General features: G+C 38.1%; 1 protein-coding gene across 8 annotated transcripts in view; it reads right to left on the reverse strand.

Moving 5' to 3' along the window:
- Positions 1-242: 242 nt before the first annotated feature.
- The window catches only part of CC2D2A (coiled-coil and C2 domain containing 2A), a 136,496-nt gene continuing 116,056 nt past the window's right edge, over positions 243-20,682 (reverse strand). For 7 of the 8 annotated variants that reach the window (XM_072805293.1, XM_072805271.1, XM_072805254.1 and 4 more), the window contains 6 exons: positions 19,002-19,115; positions 17,239-17,373; positions 5,642-5,764; positions 3,850-3,908; positions 2,183-2,360; positions 243-555 (listed from right to left, as the gene is read on the reverse strand). In XM_072805293.1, the coding sequence (XP_072661394.1) occupies positions 367-555; positions 2,183-2,360; positions 3,850-3,908; positions 5,642-5,764; positions 17,239-17,373; positions 19,002-19,115 (798 nt within the window). In that variant the 3' untranslated portion in view covers positions 243-366. The remainder of the gene's footprint in view (positions 556-2,182; positions 2,361-3,849; positions 3,909-5,641; positions 5,765-17,238; positions 17,374-19,001; positions 19,116-20,682) is intronic. The other variant, XM_072805311.1, reaches the window with a different exon arrangement.

Below are 20,682 nucleotides of genomic sequence, written 5' to 3' on the forward strand. Positions count from 1 at the left end.
CCTTATCCCACCAGCTGGGTCTGGCCAGGAGATGGGCTCTGGGCAGCTCCTAACCTCCCTGGAGACCCGGAGCCTAAGGACAAGAGCAGCCATCCCCACCCCCTCCACTCAGGACTTGGAAAGGAGGGGGATGGGAAGCGTATAAAGACCCCCAGAGGCACCTGTGAGGGGGAACTCTGGGAAGCCTCAATGGAATGTGGGGTCAGAGTGGCAAGAGACAAGACCGACTACTAAATACAAACTTATTTTGAAAATAATGATAGTTTTATTTCATTATTTACAAATAATTTATGTGATCAGTATCACTTAAAAATATCCTCATACCTTACAGTTTTTACATGATAAAAAAAGTATACAATGAAAAAATTACCTGTTGCGTATAAGGGAGGCAACATAAATCCAGACAGACAAAACATTTTTGGGGTATGGGTGGATATATACAGCTAAAGCAAATTCAACATTAGGAACATCAATATTATGTACTCCGGTGCTATACACTGCTTCAATTAAAGGCTTCAGTTCAGAATAGGGCATGTGAAGGGGAAATCCAGAGAACTGAAGGAAAAGAACAAAACAAAACAAAACAAAACAAAAAAAAAACAAGACTTGTAGTCATTAGTGAAGCTTGAAGATTTCATTGTATTTTTTTCCTCACATGCAATTCTTAATATTCTTGTCTTTCTTCTGCACCTTGAAATCGTTTATTTAGTTCTGCTTTCCTATTCAGCTATGTAGTAGCAATACAGAAAATGGAGGGAGGCCAAATGTCTTTTTTGTTCAATTGCTAGTGTATTGACTTGGTGTATAAGACAGCTGTTAGCACCCAGCCGCCCTCCACTGTTCCCTTCCCTCTGCCTGATAGTCTCTAGTTTGCATAGTAACTCACGTGATTTCAGGGATCTGGATTAATGCTAATCAACACATTACATTCTATCCCATGGCCACAGTGACTGATCTATGGGCTTGTGATAAAAGTGAGTCCCAGGAAACCTGCTAGGAATGATGGCACACAGATGTGCTCTCCTGCTTTGGACAACATGTGTGCAGATGTGAGTCCTGCCTGGAGCTGTTCCACCCGTTTTATTCCATGAAAATGAGCCTGAGGACGGTACCATCACACGGAGGAGGGCAAGTTGGGAAGACTTACAGAAGAGTGGTACAGCTCTGACAGCTACTTACCTCTAATATTTACTGAAATAAGCCAATAAATTCTTTTCATTGCTAAAGCCTGTTTGAATACATTTTTTGTTACTTGATGACATCCTAGCTGAAAAACTCATTTTTTTTTTTTTTTAAGATTTATTCATTTGTTTTAAAGACAGCAAGTGGGGAGGGGCAGAAGGAGAGAATCCCCTAGCAGACTATGCACTGAACGCAGAGCAAGGCAGGGCTTCATCCCAGGACCCTAAGATTAAGACCTGAGCTGAAACCAAGAATTAGACTCAGCCAACTGAGCCACACAGGCACCCTTGAAAACCTAGTTGAGTCACTGAATAGAATTAAATGTCCAGGGACACCTGGGTGGCTCAGTGGTTGAGCGTTTGCCTTTGGCTCAAGCCGTGATCCCAGTCCTTCTGCAGGGAGCCTGGTTCTCCCTCTGCCTATGTCTCAGTCTCTCTGTATCTCTCATGAATAAGTAAATGAAATCTTAAAAAAAAATTAAATGTCCAACTTGACGTAACACTGTTTAGCCAACAAAGTTTACTGTTTTGAGACTTTATTCTAGGTTTTATTATCTAGCTATATGATGTGAACACAGCACTACCGACAGGCAGTGGAGAGGACATGCCTAATGAGAGTTTTTCTTAGCTTTGAGAAGCAGTTATTATAAATCATATCCTTAAAATTGACCAAGAATGGTTGGTTTCACCTTTATGTACAGTTGACTCTAATATGATTTAGCCAGATGTTTTAATTGTATTTAATACTCTTGCAATGCATTTTATTAAAGATATTTTTCGTTGCCTAGTCTTATAGCATTTTCAGTTTATGGAGGCATTTTGCTGTTTAATAATAGCTTAATCACTGAGATTTGAACTTTTAATTACATCTTTTACTCTATGCTGCTTCATCTATGTATTTGGACAGCCAAGTAGGTATTTTGATTCTAAAAGTGTGTTACCAGGCAATTTCCAATTTGAAATGAAATCCACAGGTTCAGTTTAGAGCCATTTGTACTTACCCGGTAGTCTCCCAGCTGTTTGAGCAGCTCTGCTCTATGGTCATCTTCTACATCTTCTCCTCGACTTCTTTCTAACACAGGTAAGAAGTGTCGTAGCGCGGAGGTACAGTACCTGTTCCATCTAGTCAGATGGCGTGGCCTCCAGTCCATGATTTTTTCTTTCAGTATTTTTTCAATCCTGTTTATAAAAATAACTCTATTTTTTGCTGGTTTGACTTTTCTCTTATAAACAATGATATGGTTTGTATGCAGTGGGGATTCGGGTGGAGTTGTCATTCACTACACGTAGTTTATGTTGAAAGCCTTAAATATTTGTAGGGCTTTTATTGCTGCATATTGATTCTTAACCCTGTGCTGTGACTTCTGTTTATGAGGTTCTTTTTCTGAATTTCTTTAAGACTGTTCTTAGAATATCCATCATCACTAAGCTTTATGTCCTATAGATCCAGTACCTATCATTAGGTACAAAGCAGGATATCAAAAATTAAGTGGCAAACACAGAATAAAGGAAAATGTCATTTGTTGAGCCTTTATTTACCAGGTACTGTGTAAAATCCTTTCTGTTCATTTTTATTTAATCTTTTTTTTTTTTTCATTTTTATTTAATCTTAACTGTGACTCCTGAGGGGATCTTGTCCCAATCTTACTTATGTGGGGACAGCTTGAGGTAGGATAAGTGACTTAACAATGGCAGGGGATGTGAGGTTTGAGTTGAAACCCTGCCAATTCTAAGGCCTCTCATGCATCCCTAACCAAATGCACAGATTTAGAGATCCATCCAGCTCCTCACTGCTTAATAGCTGCAGGATCTCCTTCTCATTTGGCACATAACACATGTTTGTCCTGGGTTTCAAGACAGTCTGAGCAAGAGTATGATTGAATTGCCATGCACTTCATCAATGTTGGGTAGATAAATAATGTGGGTCTAAGTAATAGTATCCTGAAACTATCTGAAGAAACAAAGACTTTTTCGAGAATTAGTAGTTCTAGGTCAGTACCTCTAGTAGGGCTTTATTTAAAGTTTGAAATTGAGAATAATTTGGAGTTTTCTAGTAATATCTTAGAAAGGGTCACATTTATCCTTGAGTATTTGACATGCTGCTCTTTACACAGCTTGATATAGTAGAAAGGGCAGACTTTAAAATCAGATCTGACTCGGCTCAGAAGCCCCCTCTAACACTTAACAAGTAAGTTGACCTCTTTGAACCTTGGTTTCCACATTTGCAAAACTGGAAAAGTAAAGTTTTGTTTTACATGATTATAAGGATCATGGGAACTCTTCCCAGCCTTCTCCTTGTGTTAGGTTTATAAACTAGCTGAAGTTCAGTAAGCCACTAATTGGACAAAAGAGGCATATTAAGCTGAGGATTATGGTAAGTCTGAATAAGGCCTATAATAACATGATGCTGAGCTCTAACCTGAGGTGAAGTTTTGGGAGAACTACCTATCATTGCTGAAGGTCACTTCTGTTTGTTCCACACTGTACTGTTGCAAAGGTCTCCCTTTGAGCTGCAGGATTTAGAGATCAGATCTGTATTTTGTATCTCTCTATAAACATGAATTAAAGTTTTAATTGCTCAAATTATTAATCCAGGCCAGGAACCGTTCAGTTTTGGTATTACACTTCTAGTGACAGATTGCATGTGGATTTAAGGGTATCATATGACCTGTCTTGTAGCTCAGCTGCAGCCGCTTTGTCTGTGCGCTGGTAAATTAGTTCTTCTGGCTATGAAAGAGAAAATAGTTCAGAAATTCTAAGAATCACACTTAATTTGAATAACTTTCTAATTCTTTTCTAAATCTTTTAAAAAATTGTGAAATCTCAGACATTCATTCAGATACAGAGCATAGTATAATGGATACCAGTGTACCCATGAGCCATCTTAAGTACAATATCACAAAGAAATTAAAGTGCTGTGTAATTTCCTACCTCTCTCACCATAGAAGTAGCTACGACTTGAATTTATTTTTTAGCACTTTTATTCAACATATATCTACGGTGGGCCAGGCATTTTTTATAGGTGATAGAGATGTGGCCATGAATAAAATCACTGCCTCCTGATGTGTACATCATAGTTGGTGGAGATTAGCAAGTTAATAAAATGTATTTATGATTTTATTATATATCTATGTATCCCCAAACAATGTATTATTTTGGTTTGGGTGTTTTGTAAACTTTATGTCTTTTCTCTTTTCTTTTCTTTTCTTTTCTTTTCTTTTCTTTTCTTTTCTTTTCTTTCTTTCTTTTCTTTCTTTTTTTTTTTTTTTTTTTAAGATTCTATTTATTCATGAGAGACAGAGAGAGAGAGGCAGAGACAGGCAGAGGGAGAAGCAGACTCCATGCAGGGAGTGTGATGCAGGACTCAATCCCAGGACCCGGGATCCCGACTGAGCCAAAGGCAGATGCTCACTGAGCCACCCAGGCGCACCCCCCCCCCCGCTCCCCCCCTTTTTTTCCAAGTATAGTTGACACACAATGTTACACTGGTTTCAGGTGTACAATGTAGTGATTTGACAAGTCTGTTTATGTAATTTTATCCTGTGAATATGCAGATTGCCTTTCTCCCTTAATAGAGATAATAACATCCACATTTTTAGAGTGCTAAGATTTATTAATGTTTCACTTGTGTAGCTACTATAAAATATTCCAGTATGTACTCTACATAATTTGTCCCTTCTGTAATTCCAGTTCTTAGGCTGTTATAAACAATGTTTCTATGAAAAATCTTATATATGTCACCTTGACACATGGAAGAATTTCTCTAGGGCACTGTTTTTTTTAAACCTCTTTTTGGAAAGGTCTGGATCACAGTAAAAAGTATACCTCATATTATACACTTACTGTACACATACACAGATACATATATAGCTAACAAATTTAATAGAACCCTTACTAAACAATTTTCACACTTATTAAAATCTTAACACTGGTCAGGACCTTCTAAATTAATTTTATGAGATCATGCCCTGCGGTTTGATTTCATGTTTTAATAGCAGTCATGAAATTTAGTCATTTAGTGAATTGAGACTAGCATTTAAGAATATATTCTAATGTACTTTTTAAGTCATGAGGTTCATTTTTTTCCCCCACACATATATATACTGGTTCATGATATGGTGGTAATTTCTTACTGTGAGTTGGGCTCAACTAAGTTTGAAAAATATTATTTTTGACTGAATAATAGAATTCAGGGTAAAAAACATATCTGGCTATCCAGTATAATGATCTCAAATTCCTTACTTCTTTGCATATATAATTAACAGAAAGGGAGAGAGGGGCAGAGGGAGAGGGAAGAGAGAGAATCCTAAGCAGGCTCCTTACCCAGCAAGGCAGCCTACCTGGGGCTCCATCTCACAACCCTGAGATCATGACCCGAGCCAAAATCAAGAGTTGGACACTTAATTGACTGAGCCACTCAGGCACCCCTTTGTCTATATGTTAATAAAAGAATTATATACCTGAATACTGGAAAGGCCAGGATATGGAAGGCTTCTTGAAAAGAAAGATTTCCATAGCTTGGGTTTGGTGACATCAAAATTTATCCGTAGTGGGGAGTCGTATCGTTGAGTATTAAACCAAATCTAAAAAAGACAAGACTATATTAGCATATATGGCAGCAGATGTTTGTGTGTTTGTGTGTGTGTGTGTGTGTGCACGTGCATGCGTGCATGTATGTATAGAGGAAGCAGAAAGCAAGAGGACACACAGATTGCCTTTTTTTTCACATTTTAATTTGTAAAACCTGCATTTTATAATCCGAGGTATCATAAAATTGTCATTGGTCATTTTTTCAAATTTTTCATATCTGAAGTTGAGGTGCACCTTACCACTGATAATAAATTGATGAAATAAGATAGTTCCTGATAAGATTAAAAATTTTTAGAAGATAGACAAAGCTATTCCTTTCTTAGTCTGGCTTTCCTAACTGTACTTCCTAACCTCCCAATTGAGTTGTATGTCTACCTCTTTGCTTCCACAGCAAAGAGGAATCTCTGTAATAGATTACAGGAATCTGTAATCTCTGAATAGCACCTTCCCTGCTGAGGAATGTAGTAAATTGGTTCTGGAGTCAGGCCATTTTTATTTGAATTCTGGCTCCTATATTTATTAACCATATGATCTTGGATGATTTATTTAACTTCTTTATACTTCATTTTCCTCCTCTATGAAACTGGGATAATAGTACCCACCTCAAGGTTGTTGAGCAGATTAGTTAATTCATCTATACCCCTTGGAACAGTGCCTAGAACATAGTAGGTTTCCCAATAATTGTTAGCTAATTTATTACTATTATTTGTGCTTATCATTGTTAATAATTGCCTGTCCATCCATCTGCCATCCTCACTAAATATTACATTGTTGTCTTGACATTTGCCCTGTGCCTTGTTCACCTATTTTTAGCATTTAGCATAGCTTCTGGCACATAGTAGGCATATTGAATGACTGTGCATCAGTGATAAATTTGTCCATTCAACACATTTATCTAGTATTTACTATGTTTGGGCTCAGTTTCAGTCCCTAGAGATAAAATAATGAAACAGAGTTCCTACCCTTATGCAGTAGCTAGTGAGAAGATAATGTGAACAAATAAATAAATATATGGGATTTCAGATGATGTTAAACGATACAGTAGATTGTATCACTGACCTGAGTTCTTCCTGCCTTCCTATACCTACACTTTTTGCCATGTTACTTTAGAGTTCCTCCCACTAAAAGGGTTGAAATGTATTTCCCTGCTCCTAAATGTTTGGCCAATAGAATGAAATGGAAGTGTTAGTGTGTAACTTCTGATCTAAGCCTAAGAGGCTTTGTGTTTCCCTGCTTGCCTTCTTGTGCTTCTGCTATTGTCACTGCTGAGTCCCAGAATAAACATACATGAAGCAGAGCTGTTCCAGCTGACCCAGAGAATCATGAGAATAATTGTTTTAAGCCATTTAGTTTGAGGATGGGTTTTTACTATCTTTATTGTGGCAACAGCTAACTTATACAAGAGCTGTGGAGAAAACATGGGAAGAGATGAAATTTCAGGATCAGTAGGGAAATTCTTGCTGGAACAATGACGTTTGATCAGAAATGCAAGAAGTGAGGGAGAAATTAGGAAGATATCCAGTAAGGGGAAAGGTCATCTATGAAGGGGAAAGAGCAAATGCAAAACTTGCTTGATGTGTTGAGGAAGATGGTAGCTTTAGAGGAGTGAGCAAGTTAGAGCAAGTAAGAGATGACATCAGTGGAGGATGCGGGTGGTGGAGGGAGCAGGATGGCTGTCAGGTTATAAAAGGCCTTGTGAAGTATTTTAAAGATTTAGGCTTTGATTTTAGAGTGAGCTAGGAAGCAATTGGAGTACTTTAGGTGGAGGAGTGACATAGTCTGCCTTTCATTTTAACACTAATATAAAGAATATTATAGTCTGCTTTGAGACTAGACCGAAGAAGGTAAGGGCAAATAGTGAAGTCTCCAGTTAGGGGGCTATTTTCAAATAATCCAGGTAAGAGGTACAGTAGTGTGGACCAAATCAGTAGTGAAATTGGTCAGCTATGGTCAGATTCTGGATATACTATGAAACCAATAGAATTTGCTGATGAATAGGATGTGGGAGAAAGAGGAATCAAAGGTGACTCCAAGGATTTTGGCCTAAGTAACTGGACTGATGGAATTGCCCTTTATTGAGATAAGAAAGACTGCAAAGGAAATTGGGAGCTCAAGTGTGGGCACGTTGAGTTTGAGATACATGTCTGATATCTATATGAAAATGATGGGTACATAGTTGGATATTTGAGTCTGAAGTTCTGGGAGCTAGGTGAGCTAGAGATACACATTTGGGGATCATCAGCATTTATGTTTCTAGGGAGGAAGTGTAGATAGAAAAGATGTTTGATGAATTTGAACTTTGAAGTTCTGATTTTTTGAATTTGGAGAAATAACAAAAAAAGCAGCAAAGGATACAGAGGAGTGATAGCCAGGTTAGGGAGGCTTTGATACTTGTAATTCAAATTGTGAAATTGTTTAAAGAAGGCAAGGTCTTTAAGGACTACAATTTGGATAGAGGGTAGGGAATATGCAGAAAAATTGTGGAAAATAGTGCTGGAAAAAGTTGAGGTCAGATTATATAGGACTTTGAAATCTGAGGCAAGAAGTTTGTTCTTAAATCTGTATGTAGTGCGGTCCCTCCAATACTTTTTGAGCCATAGAATGATGAAGCCCAATGTTCATAAACTTAATCAGGTATCAGTACACCAAATAATGGATTGAGTTGGAGAGACTATTTAGTTGGTTACTTACAGTAATGCAGGATAAAACAATAATGGCATGGCCTAGAAAACAACAGGTAGAATCTATATGATTTGGTATCTGTTAATAGCATTGAAGTAGGAGGTTACAGTAACGGAGAGAGAAAATCAAGGATTCTGAGGTGTGAATCTGGGTAACTGACATCTGTAGAAACAGAAACCAGGAGGAGGAGCTTGTTTTGGAGGCAAGGGGGAAATGATCTGAATTTTGGATGTGCCAAGTTTGAGATTTTTGTAAAAAGATTTATTTATTTTATACATATACAGAAAGAGCAGGCACATAAGCAGTGGGAAAGGGAGAGGGAGAGAGAGAATCCTTAAGCAGACTCCTCAGGGATCACAGAGCCCAACTCAGGGCTCTATCCAAGGACCCTGAGATCATGGCCTGAGCTGAAACTAAGAGTCAGCCACCCAGCTGACTAGACACCCAGGCGCCCTCAAGTTTGAGATTTTGATAAAGCATTTGGGTGTCTCGCAGACAGTTGAAAATTCAGGATCCAAAGAAAGATTCTGGGGCTAGTGAAAGGATTATAACTTCTCTGCCAGGATAGCCTAGATAGAGTTACAATTAATAATAATAGGTGTGGTCCTGCAAGAAATCTAAATATAGAATCTTCAGGAAATTGACTTTTAAGGGGTCGAAGAAGAGCGAGTGAAAGAAACCTAAAAAACTCTTCCAGAGAAAATGTAAACCAAACATTCCTTTATCTGTAAACCAATTGGGAAAGTTTTTTTGTTTTTTTTTTCATAAAGAGGTTATTAGTCATGTTATGCGCCATAGGAAAGGAGAAGAGAGGGAAGATGAGAGTAAACCTTTGGAGTTATTTATCTATTAGTAAAACAATGGTACCTCTCAGGTACCTCTCAGAGTTGAATTTCTATAGGATGGTCAGGGAAGAGGAGCTAGATTTTTAAAAGGGTTAAAGTCTGAGTTTACTGAGAACATAGAAGCAGGGGATATAATTAGTAATTGAAGAACTTTGGAAGCAAAGGAAATAGAGGAGATGGTAATTCAAGGTTGGTAGAAGCATACAAGCACACCTCTGAGATATTATGGTTTGGTTACAGACCACTGCAATAAAGTGAATATTGCAATAAAGGAAGTCAAATGAATATTTTGGTTTCCCAGTGCGTATAAAAGTATATTTATAATATACTGTAGCCTATTTAGTGTGCAATAGCATTATGCCTAAAGAAACAATATATATACCTTAATTTTTTTAAGGATTTTATTTATTCATGAGAGACACAGAGAAGCAGACACACAGGCAGAGGGAGAAGCAGGCTCCATGCAGGAAACCTGACACAGGACTCCTGGCATCATGCCCTGATCCAAAGGCAGATGCTAAACCACTGAGCCACCCAGGCATCCCATATATAGCTTAATTAAAAGTATATGGCTAAAAATGCTAATCATCATCTGGGCTTTCAGCGAATTATCATCACAGATTATCATAACAAATATAATGAAAAAGTTTGAAGTATTGCAAGAATTACCAAAACATGACACAGAGACGTGAAGCGAGCAAATGCTGTTGGAAAAGGGTACGGACTGATTTGACTGGCACAGAGTTGCCATAAAATGTTCATTTTGTAAAAAAAAACACAGTGTCTGTGAATATGATGAAGCATAATAAATTGAGGTATGCCTGTATTTTGGTACTGTTGCACTTCCAAGCATATCAATAGAGAAAAAATGTAGGGGCAAGTTGGAATAATGAGTAGAGGCACGTCTTGGAATAAGAGTGAAGACACAAACATGGGTAGAAAGGGGAGACACTTCTTTCCTGGCAAAGGACTATAGGAGAAGAAAGGCTGACAATCCAGAGAGGTTGTGTTTGTGGAGCAGAAGGCAGTGGAGATTCTACAGTCAGTATCAGGCCAACTAGGCAAGTGTGAGGTCCTCTACCAAGAGAGGTTAAGGCTTAGAGCAGGTTCGGAACAGGTGCCATGAAGAATGCCCAACATCGTGAACTGTTGTGCTTCTTGTTAGTGAGGAGGAGGGGTCTTTCTTCCTCACAAAACCTGGGCTTTATGTAATTAGTCAATCACACAGTAATTGTTTTGAGAACTAATAATAATTTAGAGAGAGAATGGAATTATTTGAGGTCTTTTTCAATGCCTGTCGACTCTGCTTGATTCCAAATGGCCTTCACATGGTTCTCCAAACAGGAGGAGCTAGCAGCTTATTCACGATTATGATAATGCTTTTAATTTAAGAATGGTACTCCACAGTGCTCTTCACACTTGTAATAAATAATAGTTGCCATTTGCTGAACACCTATGAAAACCAGGTGCTTAGCATATATTATCTCTAATTTTTAGCAGTAACCGAAAAGAGTAGATTAGTGATATGTATGTATGTATGTATGTATGTATGTATTTCACACAAATGGGGAGGGGCAGAGGGAAAGAGAGAATCAGACTCCATACTGGGTTTGGACCCTGATATGGGGCTTGATCTCATGACTCCAAGACCATGACCTGAACTGAAAATAAGAGCTAGGTGCTAAACTGACTGAGAGACCTAAGAACCCCTAGACTAATGATCTTTACAGTAGGGTGCACACACCAGAGGAGAAAGTATTAGATTTCCTAATTCTTTTTTATTTTTAAGAGCTTTTTTTCTGTGTATAATGTAATAATATGTTGATGCCCAATAAAAATATATAATTTATAAACAGAAATACATATATTGGGGATGCATGGTCAAGTGATTTGTTTTCTGAAAGATCAATGAAGATTAAAAGTGAAAGTATGAAAAACACCATACAAGTAGAAGCAAGACAAAACTGGGGTAGCAATACTTATATTGGAGGGGCACCTGGGTGGCTCAGTGGTTGAACATCTGCCTTTGGTTCAGGTCATAATCCCAGGGACCTGGGATCGAGTCCCACATCAGGATCCCTACAGGGAGCCTGCTTCTCCCTCTGCCCAAGTCTCTGCCTCTCTCTCTCTCTGTGTCCCTCATGAATAAATAACATCTAAAAAATATACTTATATTGGGGCAGCCTGGGTGGATCAGCGGTTTAGCACTGCCTTCAGCCCAGGGTGTGATCCTGGAGTCCCAGAATCGAGTCCCACATCAGGCTCCCTGCATGGAGCCTGCTTCTCTCTCTGCCTGTGTCTCTGCCTCTCTGTTTCTCTCTGTGTCTCTCATTAATAAATAAATAAAATCTTAAAAAAAAAACTTATATTGGAGAAAATAGAATTTAAAGCAAAGACTATAACAAGAGACACAGAAGAATACAACATAACAAAAAGGGGGATATCCAAGAAGATGATCAAAAATTGTAAATATCTATGCACCCAAGATAGGAGTATCTGAAAACATAAAGCAACTAGTAACAGACATAAAGGGAAAAAAATGACAGTAATATAATAATAGTAGGGGGCTTTTTTTTAAAGAAAGATTTTTTTTACTTATTCATGAGAGACAGAGAGAGAGGCAGGTTCCCCACAGGAAGCTGGATGTGGGACTCAATCCCCAGACCCGGGATCATGCCCACACCCTGAGCTGAATGCAGATGCTCAACCTCTGAGCCACCCAGGCATCCCTAGTAGGGGACTTTAACACAACACTTATATCAATGGATAGATGATCCAGACAGAAAATCAACAAGGAAACAGTGGCTTTGAATGACATGTTAGACCAGCTGGACCTAACAGTTATATATAGAACATTTAATCCAAAAACAGCAGGATATACATTCTTCTTAGGTGCATATGGAACTTTCTCCAGGATAGAACATATATTAGGCCACAAAACTAGTCTTAATAAAATAAAAAAGACAGACCATAATAGTTATGAAATTAGAAATCAATCACAAGAAAAAATCTGGAAAGAACACAAATACAAGGAGGCTAAATAACATGCTATTAAACAAGTGATTGGTTGAACCAAGACATCAGGGTGAATTAAAAAAAAATACATGGAGACAAATGAAGATGAAAAACAAAATCTTTGGGATGTAGTAAGAACTATTCTGAGAGAGAAGTTTATAGCAATTTACAGGCCTACCTCAAGAAACAAGAAAAATCTCTAATAAACAACCTAACCTACTCCTAAAGGAGCTAGAAAGAGAAGAAGAACAACAAAACCCAAAGCCAGTAGAAGGAAGGAAATAATAAAGATTAGAGCAGAAAAAAATGAACTAAGACAAAAAAGTAGAAAAGATCAATGTAACCAGGAACTGGTTCTTTGAAAAGATAAAAAAATTTATAAACCTTTAGCCAGACCCTTAAAGGGAGGGGGGGAAAGACTAAAAATCACAAATGGAGGAGAAATAACAACTGACCACAGATATACAAATGATTTTAAGAAAATATTTTATTTTATTTTATTTATTCATGAGAGACAGTGAGGCAGACAAGCAGAGGGAGAAGCAGGCTCCATGCAGGAAGCCCGATGTGGGACTTGATCCTGGGCCTCTAGGATCACGCCCTGGGCTGAAGGCAGATGCTCAACCACTGAGCCACCCGGGCATCCCTGATTTTAAGAGAATATTATGAAAAATTATATATAACAACAAACTGGACAACCTAGAAGAAATGGATAAATTCCTAAAAACATGTAACTTAAAACTGAATCAGGAAGAAATAGAATATTTGAACAAATTACTAACAATGAAACTGAATCAGTAATTAAAAAAAACTAACAAAATTTCAGGACCAGATGGCTTCACAGGTGAATTCTACCAAACATTTAAAGAAGAGTTAATAACTATTCCTTTTAAACTATTCCAAATGATAGATTTGGGATGAAAGCTTCCGAATTCATTATATGAGGTTAGCAGTACCCTGACACCAAAACCAAAGACCCTACAAAAAAAAAAAAAAAAAAAAACTATAGGCCAATATCTCTGATGAACATAGATGCAAAAATCCTCCACAAAATCTTAGCAAACCAAATCAACAATATATTTTTAAAAATCATTCATGAGGGACACCTGGGTGGCTCAGCGGTTGAGCTTCTGCCTTTGGCTCAGGGTGTGATCCCGGGATCCGAGATCAAATCCTGCATTGGGCTCCATGTGGGGAGCCTGCTTCTCCCTCTGCCTGTGTCTCTGCCTTTCTATCTCTCTCATGAATTAATAAATAAATATTTAAAAAAATCATTCATGATTGAATGGCATTTACTCCAGGGATACAGGGTGGTTCAATATTTCCAAGTTAATCAGTGTCATACATCACATTAATAAGAAAAAAGATAACCATATGATTACCTCAACAGATGAAGAAAAAGCATTTGGTAAAGTACAACATCCATTCACGATAAAACTCTCAACAAAGTAGCTTTAGAGGGAACGTACTTCAACATAATAAAAGCCATGTGTGATGATAAACCCACAGCTAACATCAAACTCAGTGGGGGAAACACAGAACTTTTCCTCTAAGATCAGGAACAAGAGAGTGATGTTCACTCTCATCACTTTTATTCAACATGGTACTGGAAGTCCTAGCTACAGCAATCAGAAGAAAAAGAAAAGGCATTCAAATTGGTAAGGAAGAAGTAAAACGTTCACTATTTGCAGATAACACGATACTATATAAAGAAAACCCTATAGATTCTAGCAAAATACTCCAAGAACTGATAATTCAGTTGCAGGATACAAAATTAATATACGGAAATCTGTTACAATCCTATACACTAATAATGAAGTAGCAGAAAGGGAAATTAAAAAAACAATCTTGTGTACAGTTGTGCCAAAAAAAATAAAATAGCTAGGAATAAACTTAACCAAGGAGGTGAAAGACCTGTACTCTGAAAACTATTAAACACTGATGAAAGAAATTAAAGATGACACAAAAAAAATGGAAAGATATTCCATGCTCATGGATTAGAAGAACAAATATTGTTAAAATGTCCATATTGCCCAAAGCAATCTACAGAATTAGTGCAATCCCTATCAAAATACCAATAACATTTTTTTCATAGAACTAGAATACATAATTATAAAATGTGTGTGGAACCACAAAAGACCCCAAATAGCCAAAGCAATCTTGAAAAAGAACAAAACTGAAAGTATCATAATTCCAGATATCAAGATATACTACAAATCTGTAGCAATCAAAGCAGTATGGTACTGGCATAAAAATGGACAAATAGATCAACAGAACAGAATAGAGAGCCCAGAAATAAACCCATGCTTATTTGGTCAATTAATCTTCAAAAAGGAGGCAAGAATGTGCAATGGGAAAAAGATGGTCTCTAACAAAGGGTGGTGGGAAAATATGCAAAAGAATGAAGCTGGCCTCCTTTCTTACACTGTACACAAAAATTCAAGATGGATTAAAGACTTAAATATGAGACCTGAAACCATAAAAATCCTGGATGAGAGCACTGGCAGTAATTACTCTGACATTGGCTATATTCACATTCTTCTAGATATGTCTAGAAGAGGCGAGGGAAACAAAAGCAAAATAAACCACATGGACTACATCAAAATAAAAAGCGTCTACACAGCATAGGACACAACAAAATAAAGGACAACCTATGGAATGGCAGAAGATATTTGCAAACAATATATCCGATAAAGGGTTAGCATCCCAAATATATAAAGAACAATGCAACCAAAACAACAACAACAAAGCCGGCAACTAATCCAACTAAAAAATGGACAGAAGACATGAGCAGAAATTTCTTTGGCCATACATATGGCCAACAGACATGAAAAGATTTATAGTATCACTAGTCATCAGAGAAGTGCAAATCAAAACTCCAATGACATCTCACCTCGCACCTGTCAGAATCACTAAAATAGAAAACACAAGAAACAACAAGTGTTAGTGAAGATGTGGAGAAAAAAAACCCTTGTGCACTGTTGGTGGGAATGCAAACTGGTGCAACCACGGTGGAAAATAGTTTTTTCTCAAAAAATTAAAAAACAGAATTACCATATGATCCTATGATTCCATTACTGCGTACTTACTCAAAGAAAATGAAAACAATTACACACACACACAATGGAATATTACTGAGCCATAGAAAAGAATGAGATCTTGCCATTTGTGACAACATGGATGGACCTAAAGGATGTAACACTAAGTGAAATAAGTCAGAAAAAGACAAATACCATATGACTTCACACATATGTAGAATTTAAGAAACAAAACAAAGACAAAAAACCAGACCCCTAAATACAGAGAACTGAGGGTTGCTGGAGGGGAGGTAGGTGGAGGGATGGGTGAAACACATAAAGGGGATCAAGAGCACATATTGAGATGAGCACTGAGTACTGTGTAGAATTGTTGAATCATCAAGTTGTACACCTGAAACTAATATAACCCTGTGTGTTCATTGTACTTCAATAAAAAAAAAAAAAAAAAAAAAAACATTGGGGATACATGCTGAAATGATTTTTCTAGCAGATGCATAAAGTTCAGACCATTAAGACAGGTAATGACGATAAAAACAATCATAACAGTATAGAGTTTTCCCTGTGTGTTAGCTGTTTTACACTGATCATCTGCTTCATGGCTCACAACACTCTTCGACGTCATTGCACCCATTACCTTCCATTTACCAATGAGACGCTGAGGCTAAATGACATAAGAAACTTTCCCAAGCTCATTCAACTCTTAAATGATGAAGTTTAAACTCAGGTAGTCTGCCCCCATAACTCATGTTTTTAACTACTGTCCTATATGGTACGCTTCATAATTAAGTTTGCCCTCAATTACCTGGTGGGTACTGGGAGTCTCTCTTTAATAAAGGGGGGGCGCCTGGGTGGCTCAGTTGGTTCAGTGTCTGCCTTCAGCTCAAGTCATGATCCCTGAGTCCCGGGATTGAGTCCCACATCGGGTCTCCCTCTTCAGCAAGGAGCCTGCTTCTCCCTTGCCGTCTGCCTCTCCCCGACTCACACTCTCTCTCTCAAATAAATTAAATCTTTTAAAAAAATAAACAAGTAAATAAATAGGGAAGGGAAGGGGCACCTGGGGGGCTCAGTCAGTTGAGTGTCTGTCTTTGGCTCAGGTCATGATCTTGGGGTCCTGGGATCAAGCCCCACGTCAGGCTCCCTGCTCTGTGGGGAGCCTGCTTCTCCCTCTCCCTCTGCTAGTCCTCTTGCTTGTGCTCTGTCTCTCTGTCAAATAAATAAATAAGATCTTTAAAAAGAAAATAAAAAGGGAAGGGAGGGGAAAAGGAAAAGAAAAAAGGAAGGAAAGATGGAAGGAAGGGAGAAGGGAGAGAGGAAGAAGACGGAGGGACCCAGTCTTCTCAAGTGATAAATTTGCCTCACTTACTTCTCAAAAAGCCCTGAGTTAGGTACTTATAAACTCTATTTTGGAAGAGACAAGTGAGGAGAGAGCCAGGACATAAGCTCAGGTCCTCTGAATCTGAGTTCTTTTTTTTTTTTTTTTAAGAATTTTATTTATTTATTCATGAGAGACACAGAGAGAGAGAGAGAGAGAGAGAGGCAGAGACAGAGGGAGAAGCAGGCTCCATGCAGGGAGCCCGATGTGGGACTCGATCCCAGGTCTCCAGGATCACACCCCAGGCTTCAGGCTGCGCTAAACCGCTGCGCCACCGGGGCTGCCCTGAATCTGAGTTCTATATTCTTAATGTCATTGTGCTTCTCTGCAGAATCCGGTGACTAATTCAACTGAAAGTTTAGGACAGACAGTCTTGCCACTGTGCTTGACACTATATTTCTATAACTGTTCTATGTGTATGTTTATATACATTTTTTGATACATAAAATATTATTAAATCAGTAGGTCTATTAAAAAAAAAATGAAAGCAACAGTCATCCAAAGGTAATACTTACATTATCAGGACCAATTAAACAGCCCACACTTTTTAAGGGACAGAATGTATCAAATTGACCATAAAAATGTCCACTGCAGGGATTCCATATTAAATAGTGACTTTGCTCCCGAGTTAGCACATAGGCAGTTGGACCCTGAAGGAAAATAGTCATTAAAACAGTTTCCAATTATGCAATTGAGGTCAAGATCAGTTTGCACACACAATTCATTATTTTAGCCAGACCCCTCATTTCTAAAATTTATGGCTAATGATGAAAATTAGCTTGAAGTTCTAGGTTGCACTGGATTTAAAAACTAAAATCAAATGTTCCTTTTTGCAAAATGTTTGCATTTATTAGTTCAGTATAGTAGACCAAATAGGGATAGTTGGTTAAGTACATAGAAGGCTGGGACGCCTGGGTGGTTTGGCAGTTAAGCGTCTGCCTTTGGCCCAGGGCATGATCCTGGAGTCCTGGGGTTCAGTCCCACATCAGGCTCCCTGCATGGAACCTGCTTCTCTCTCTGCCTATGTCTCTTCCACTCTGTGTGTGTGTGTCTCTCATGAATAAATAAATAAAATATTTTTTTAAAGTATATAGAAGGCTGATTATCTCTGAATACTATTTGTTTCTAATACCGTAATTAGTAGTTTAGATATAATAATGTAAATGTGTAGAAGATGTTTTGAAAAGATACACACCAAACTGTTAGTGAATACACCTGGGGCGGGGTGGTGTGTAGATTTGAGAGTTGGAGCCTGAAGAGGGACCTTAACTTTTTATTCTGAATACTTCTATATTATTGGAATATTATTATTACTTTTTTATAGTGAGCATTTATCCATTTATTGCTCATGTATGGATTTCCTTTGATGCTCACAATAGCCTTCCGGGGAAGGCAGGACAAAATTTATTATCCTCATTTCCTTATAAAGCCCAGAGTTGTGAATTGACTTGCTTTGAGCCCCACAGCTCATGAGGAATGGGCAGACCTTTGAACTCAGGCCTTGTGACTTCCTAGCCTAGTATTCTTTTCCTTGTACTCGGCTCCCTGGAAGATAACAGTGGAGAATGAATTAGTTTTTGGACGTGATATTACCTGCCCAGTGGCGACTTGTACTACCTAATTCCGCAGGATTCCTGGAAACTTGTGTCTCTTTTTGATACAGTCTTTGAATAAGCTGCTTCAACTCATGAATTTTGTAAACTCACACTCCAAGTGATCCTAATTCTCCCCAAATTTAGGGACATTTGCATGGGCTGGGGAAACATTCTAATAGTTGCCATCTCCAGTCTAATAAAAGTAACAATAGTATGAAAATATAGCTGCTAACATTATTTTCTTTGCTTCTGGGGTTATCTGCTGTGTTTCCTTTTGCCTGCTGGTTAGTAGCAGAGGCCGGAGGAAGCAGTTCATGACAGGAGAGATCTCTAACCTTGTCACATTTCTTCAGATCCCTTTCACTCATCCCTTAGCATGAGTAACACTCGATCACCAAGGGAATCAAAATTCTTAGGAACGTGAGCAGGTGGGGCCTTTGAGTGGCAAAGAGTTCAGATTTGCCAAAAAAAGCTCCCCCAACTGAAGCAGTGATCAGAGTCCGAGTACCACTAAAAACCATTTCACGTCTCATCACTGCTTTTCTCTGACCTTGGTGGAATCTCTGGGCCACTTCCCTTGGAACTCAAAGGATCGTTATGCAAATTAGTTCATAATCTGGAACATAACACAAGCATGTTAGACAACTATTCTCTTTTGTTGGAGCCAGCCTGAGTGGTCTTACCTCAGGAATAGCATTGCCCATCATGAGCCAGGCCTTCTTTCCCAGAAAGAGAAAATAATTACATAGTAATACTGCATGCTCTTCTTCATCTCCTGCTAGGAGATCCAGAAATTGCTGACAGAAAGAAAAGAAAAAGTATGTTGTATTGAATGACTGCTTCATTTTGGATTGGCCATACAGGATTTTAAAAAATTCACTGTTAAAATTAGTGCCTTAAAGTAGAAGACCTCTTTTAAAAATCTTTTTTCCAGATTTTGGCACTATGTTTTTTGTTTTTGTTTTTTAAAATTTAAACTCAATTTGCCAACATATAGTATAACACCCGGTGTTCATCACATCACGTGCTCTCCTTAGCACCCATCACCCAGTTACCCCATCCTCCCACCCACCTCCCATGCTGCAACCCTTTGTTTATTTCCCAGAGTTAGGAGTCTCTCATGGTTTGTCTTCCTCTCTAATTTTCCCACTCAGTTTCCCTCCTTTCCCTTATGGTCCCTTTCACTAATTCATTGAAGTGAACAAACAAACATTGGTATTTTCTCTGACACTGATTATAAGGATTTCTAGAATCAACACTTTGGGTGGGGGAGACAAATTTCAAAGTTTCACTTTTCATTTTGAATTTACGATAGCCCACCATGTGTCCAATAATTTTTTAAAGACTATTTTTACAGCACAGTTTTCATTTCATAGCATACTTGGGAGGAAGAGATTTCCCATCTACTGTTGCCCCCACCTAGTATCAATATCTATCCACAAAGTGGTATGATTGTTAGAACTGATAGACCAACACCCAGAGTCCACAGCTTATGGTAGGGCTCCCTCTTGGTGTTGTACCTCCTCTGGGTTGTGAGAAATGTGTAATGACATGCACCCATCATCAGAGTATCACAGAATGATTTCACTGCCCTAAAAATCATTTGTGCTTTGCCTATTTATATCTCCCCCTGCCCTGCTCCCAAATAGTTTTAAGCACATTGCATGCCTTAATTCCCCCTAGAATAATCCTAGAATAAACTTTTGAGGGAAGTACTCATCTTCCCATTTTATAGATGAGGAAGTGCAAACAGGGAGCGGTGAGGGATCCCTAGGGAGTGGTAAAGTTCGTCTGAGTCTGGAGCACATGAATTATTCTGTTCTTTGTGTATTTTCTTTAGATGTCTTGAGGTTGTAGAAATGCTACCTCTAATACTGTCAACATTATGTTAACAAAATATACTGAGGAATGAAAAAATTTAAAGTGTACTTAAATTTCTTTGGTTTAAAGATATCTTTCAAAGGGTGTCATAGGATATTGTTTAATTTTATGCAAACACAGTACCACATGAAATCCAGAAGCAGAATGAATACCTGTGATAATGTGTTCGCTTCATATAAGATCCATTTGCATGTTATGTAACATACATAGATTGTAAATTCTATGAGGGCATAGGCAATGTTTATTTTGTTCATAGCCCAAACTTAGTACAATGTCTGATATATAATAGTGGACCAGGAAGTACATGCAGAATCAGTAATGACATGGTGTGCCTTAAGAAGCCCATAAACTATGGAATATGCAAGTTCCAAATGTAATAGAGAATGTTAAGTTTTTTTTTAATAAATAAATCTGGGATATTGTTAAGGTCATACTGGGAGGGTAAATCAGTATTAAGACTTCTGAAATGTTTTTTTTTATTTT

This window comes from Canis lupus, chromosome 2 (assembly GCF_048164855.1).
Source record: "Canis lupus baileyi chromosome 2, mCanLup2.hap1, whole genome shotgun sequence".
NCBI classification, from domain to species: domain Eukaryota; kingdom Metazoa; phylum Chordata; class Mammalia; order Carnivora; family Canidae; genus Canis; species Canis lupus.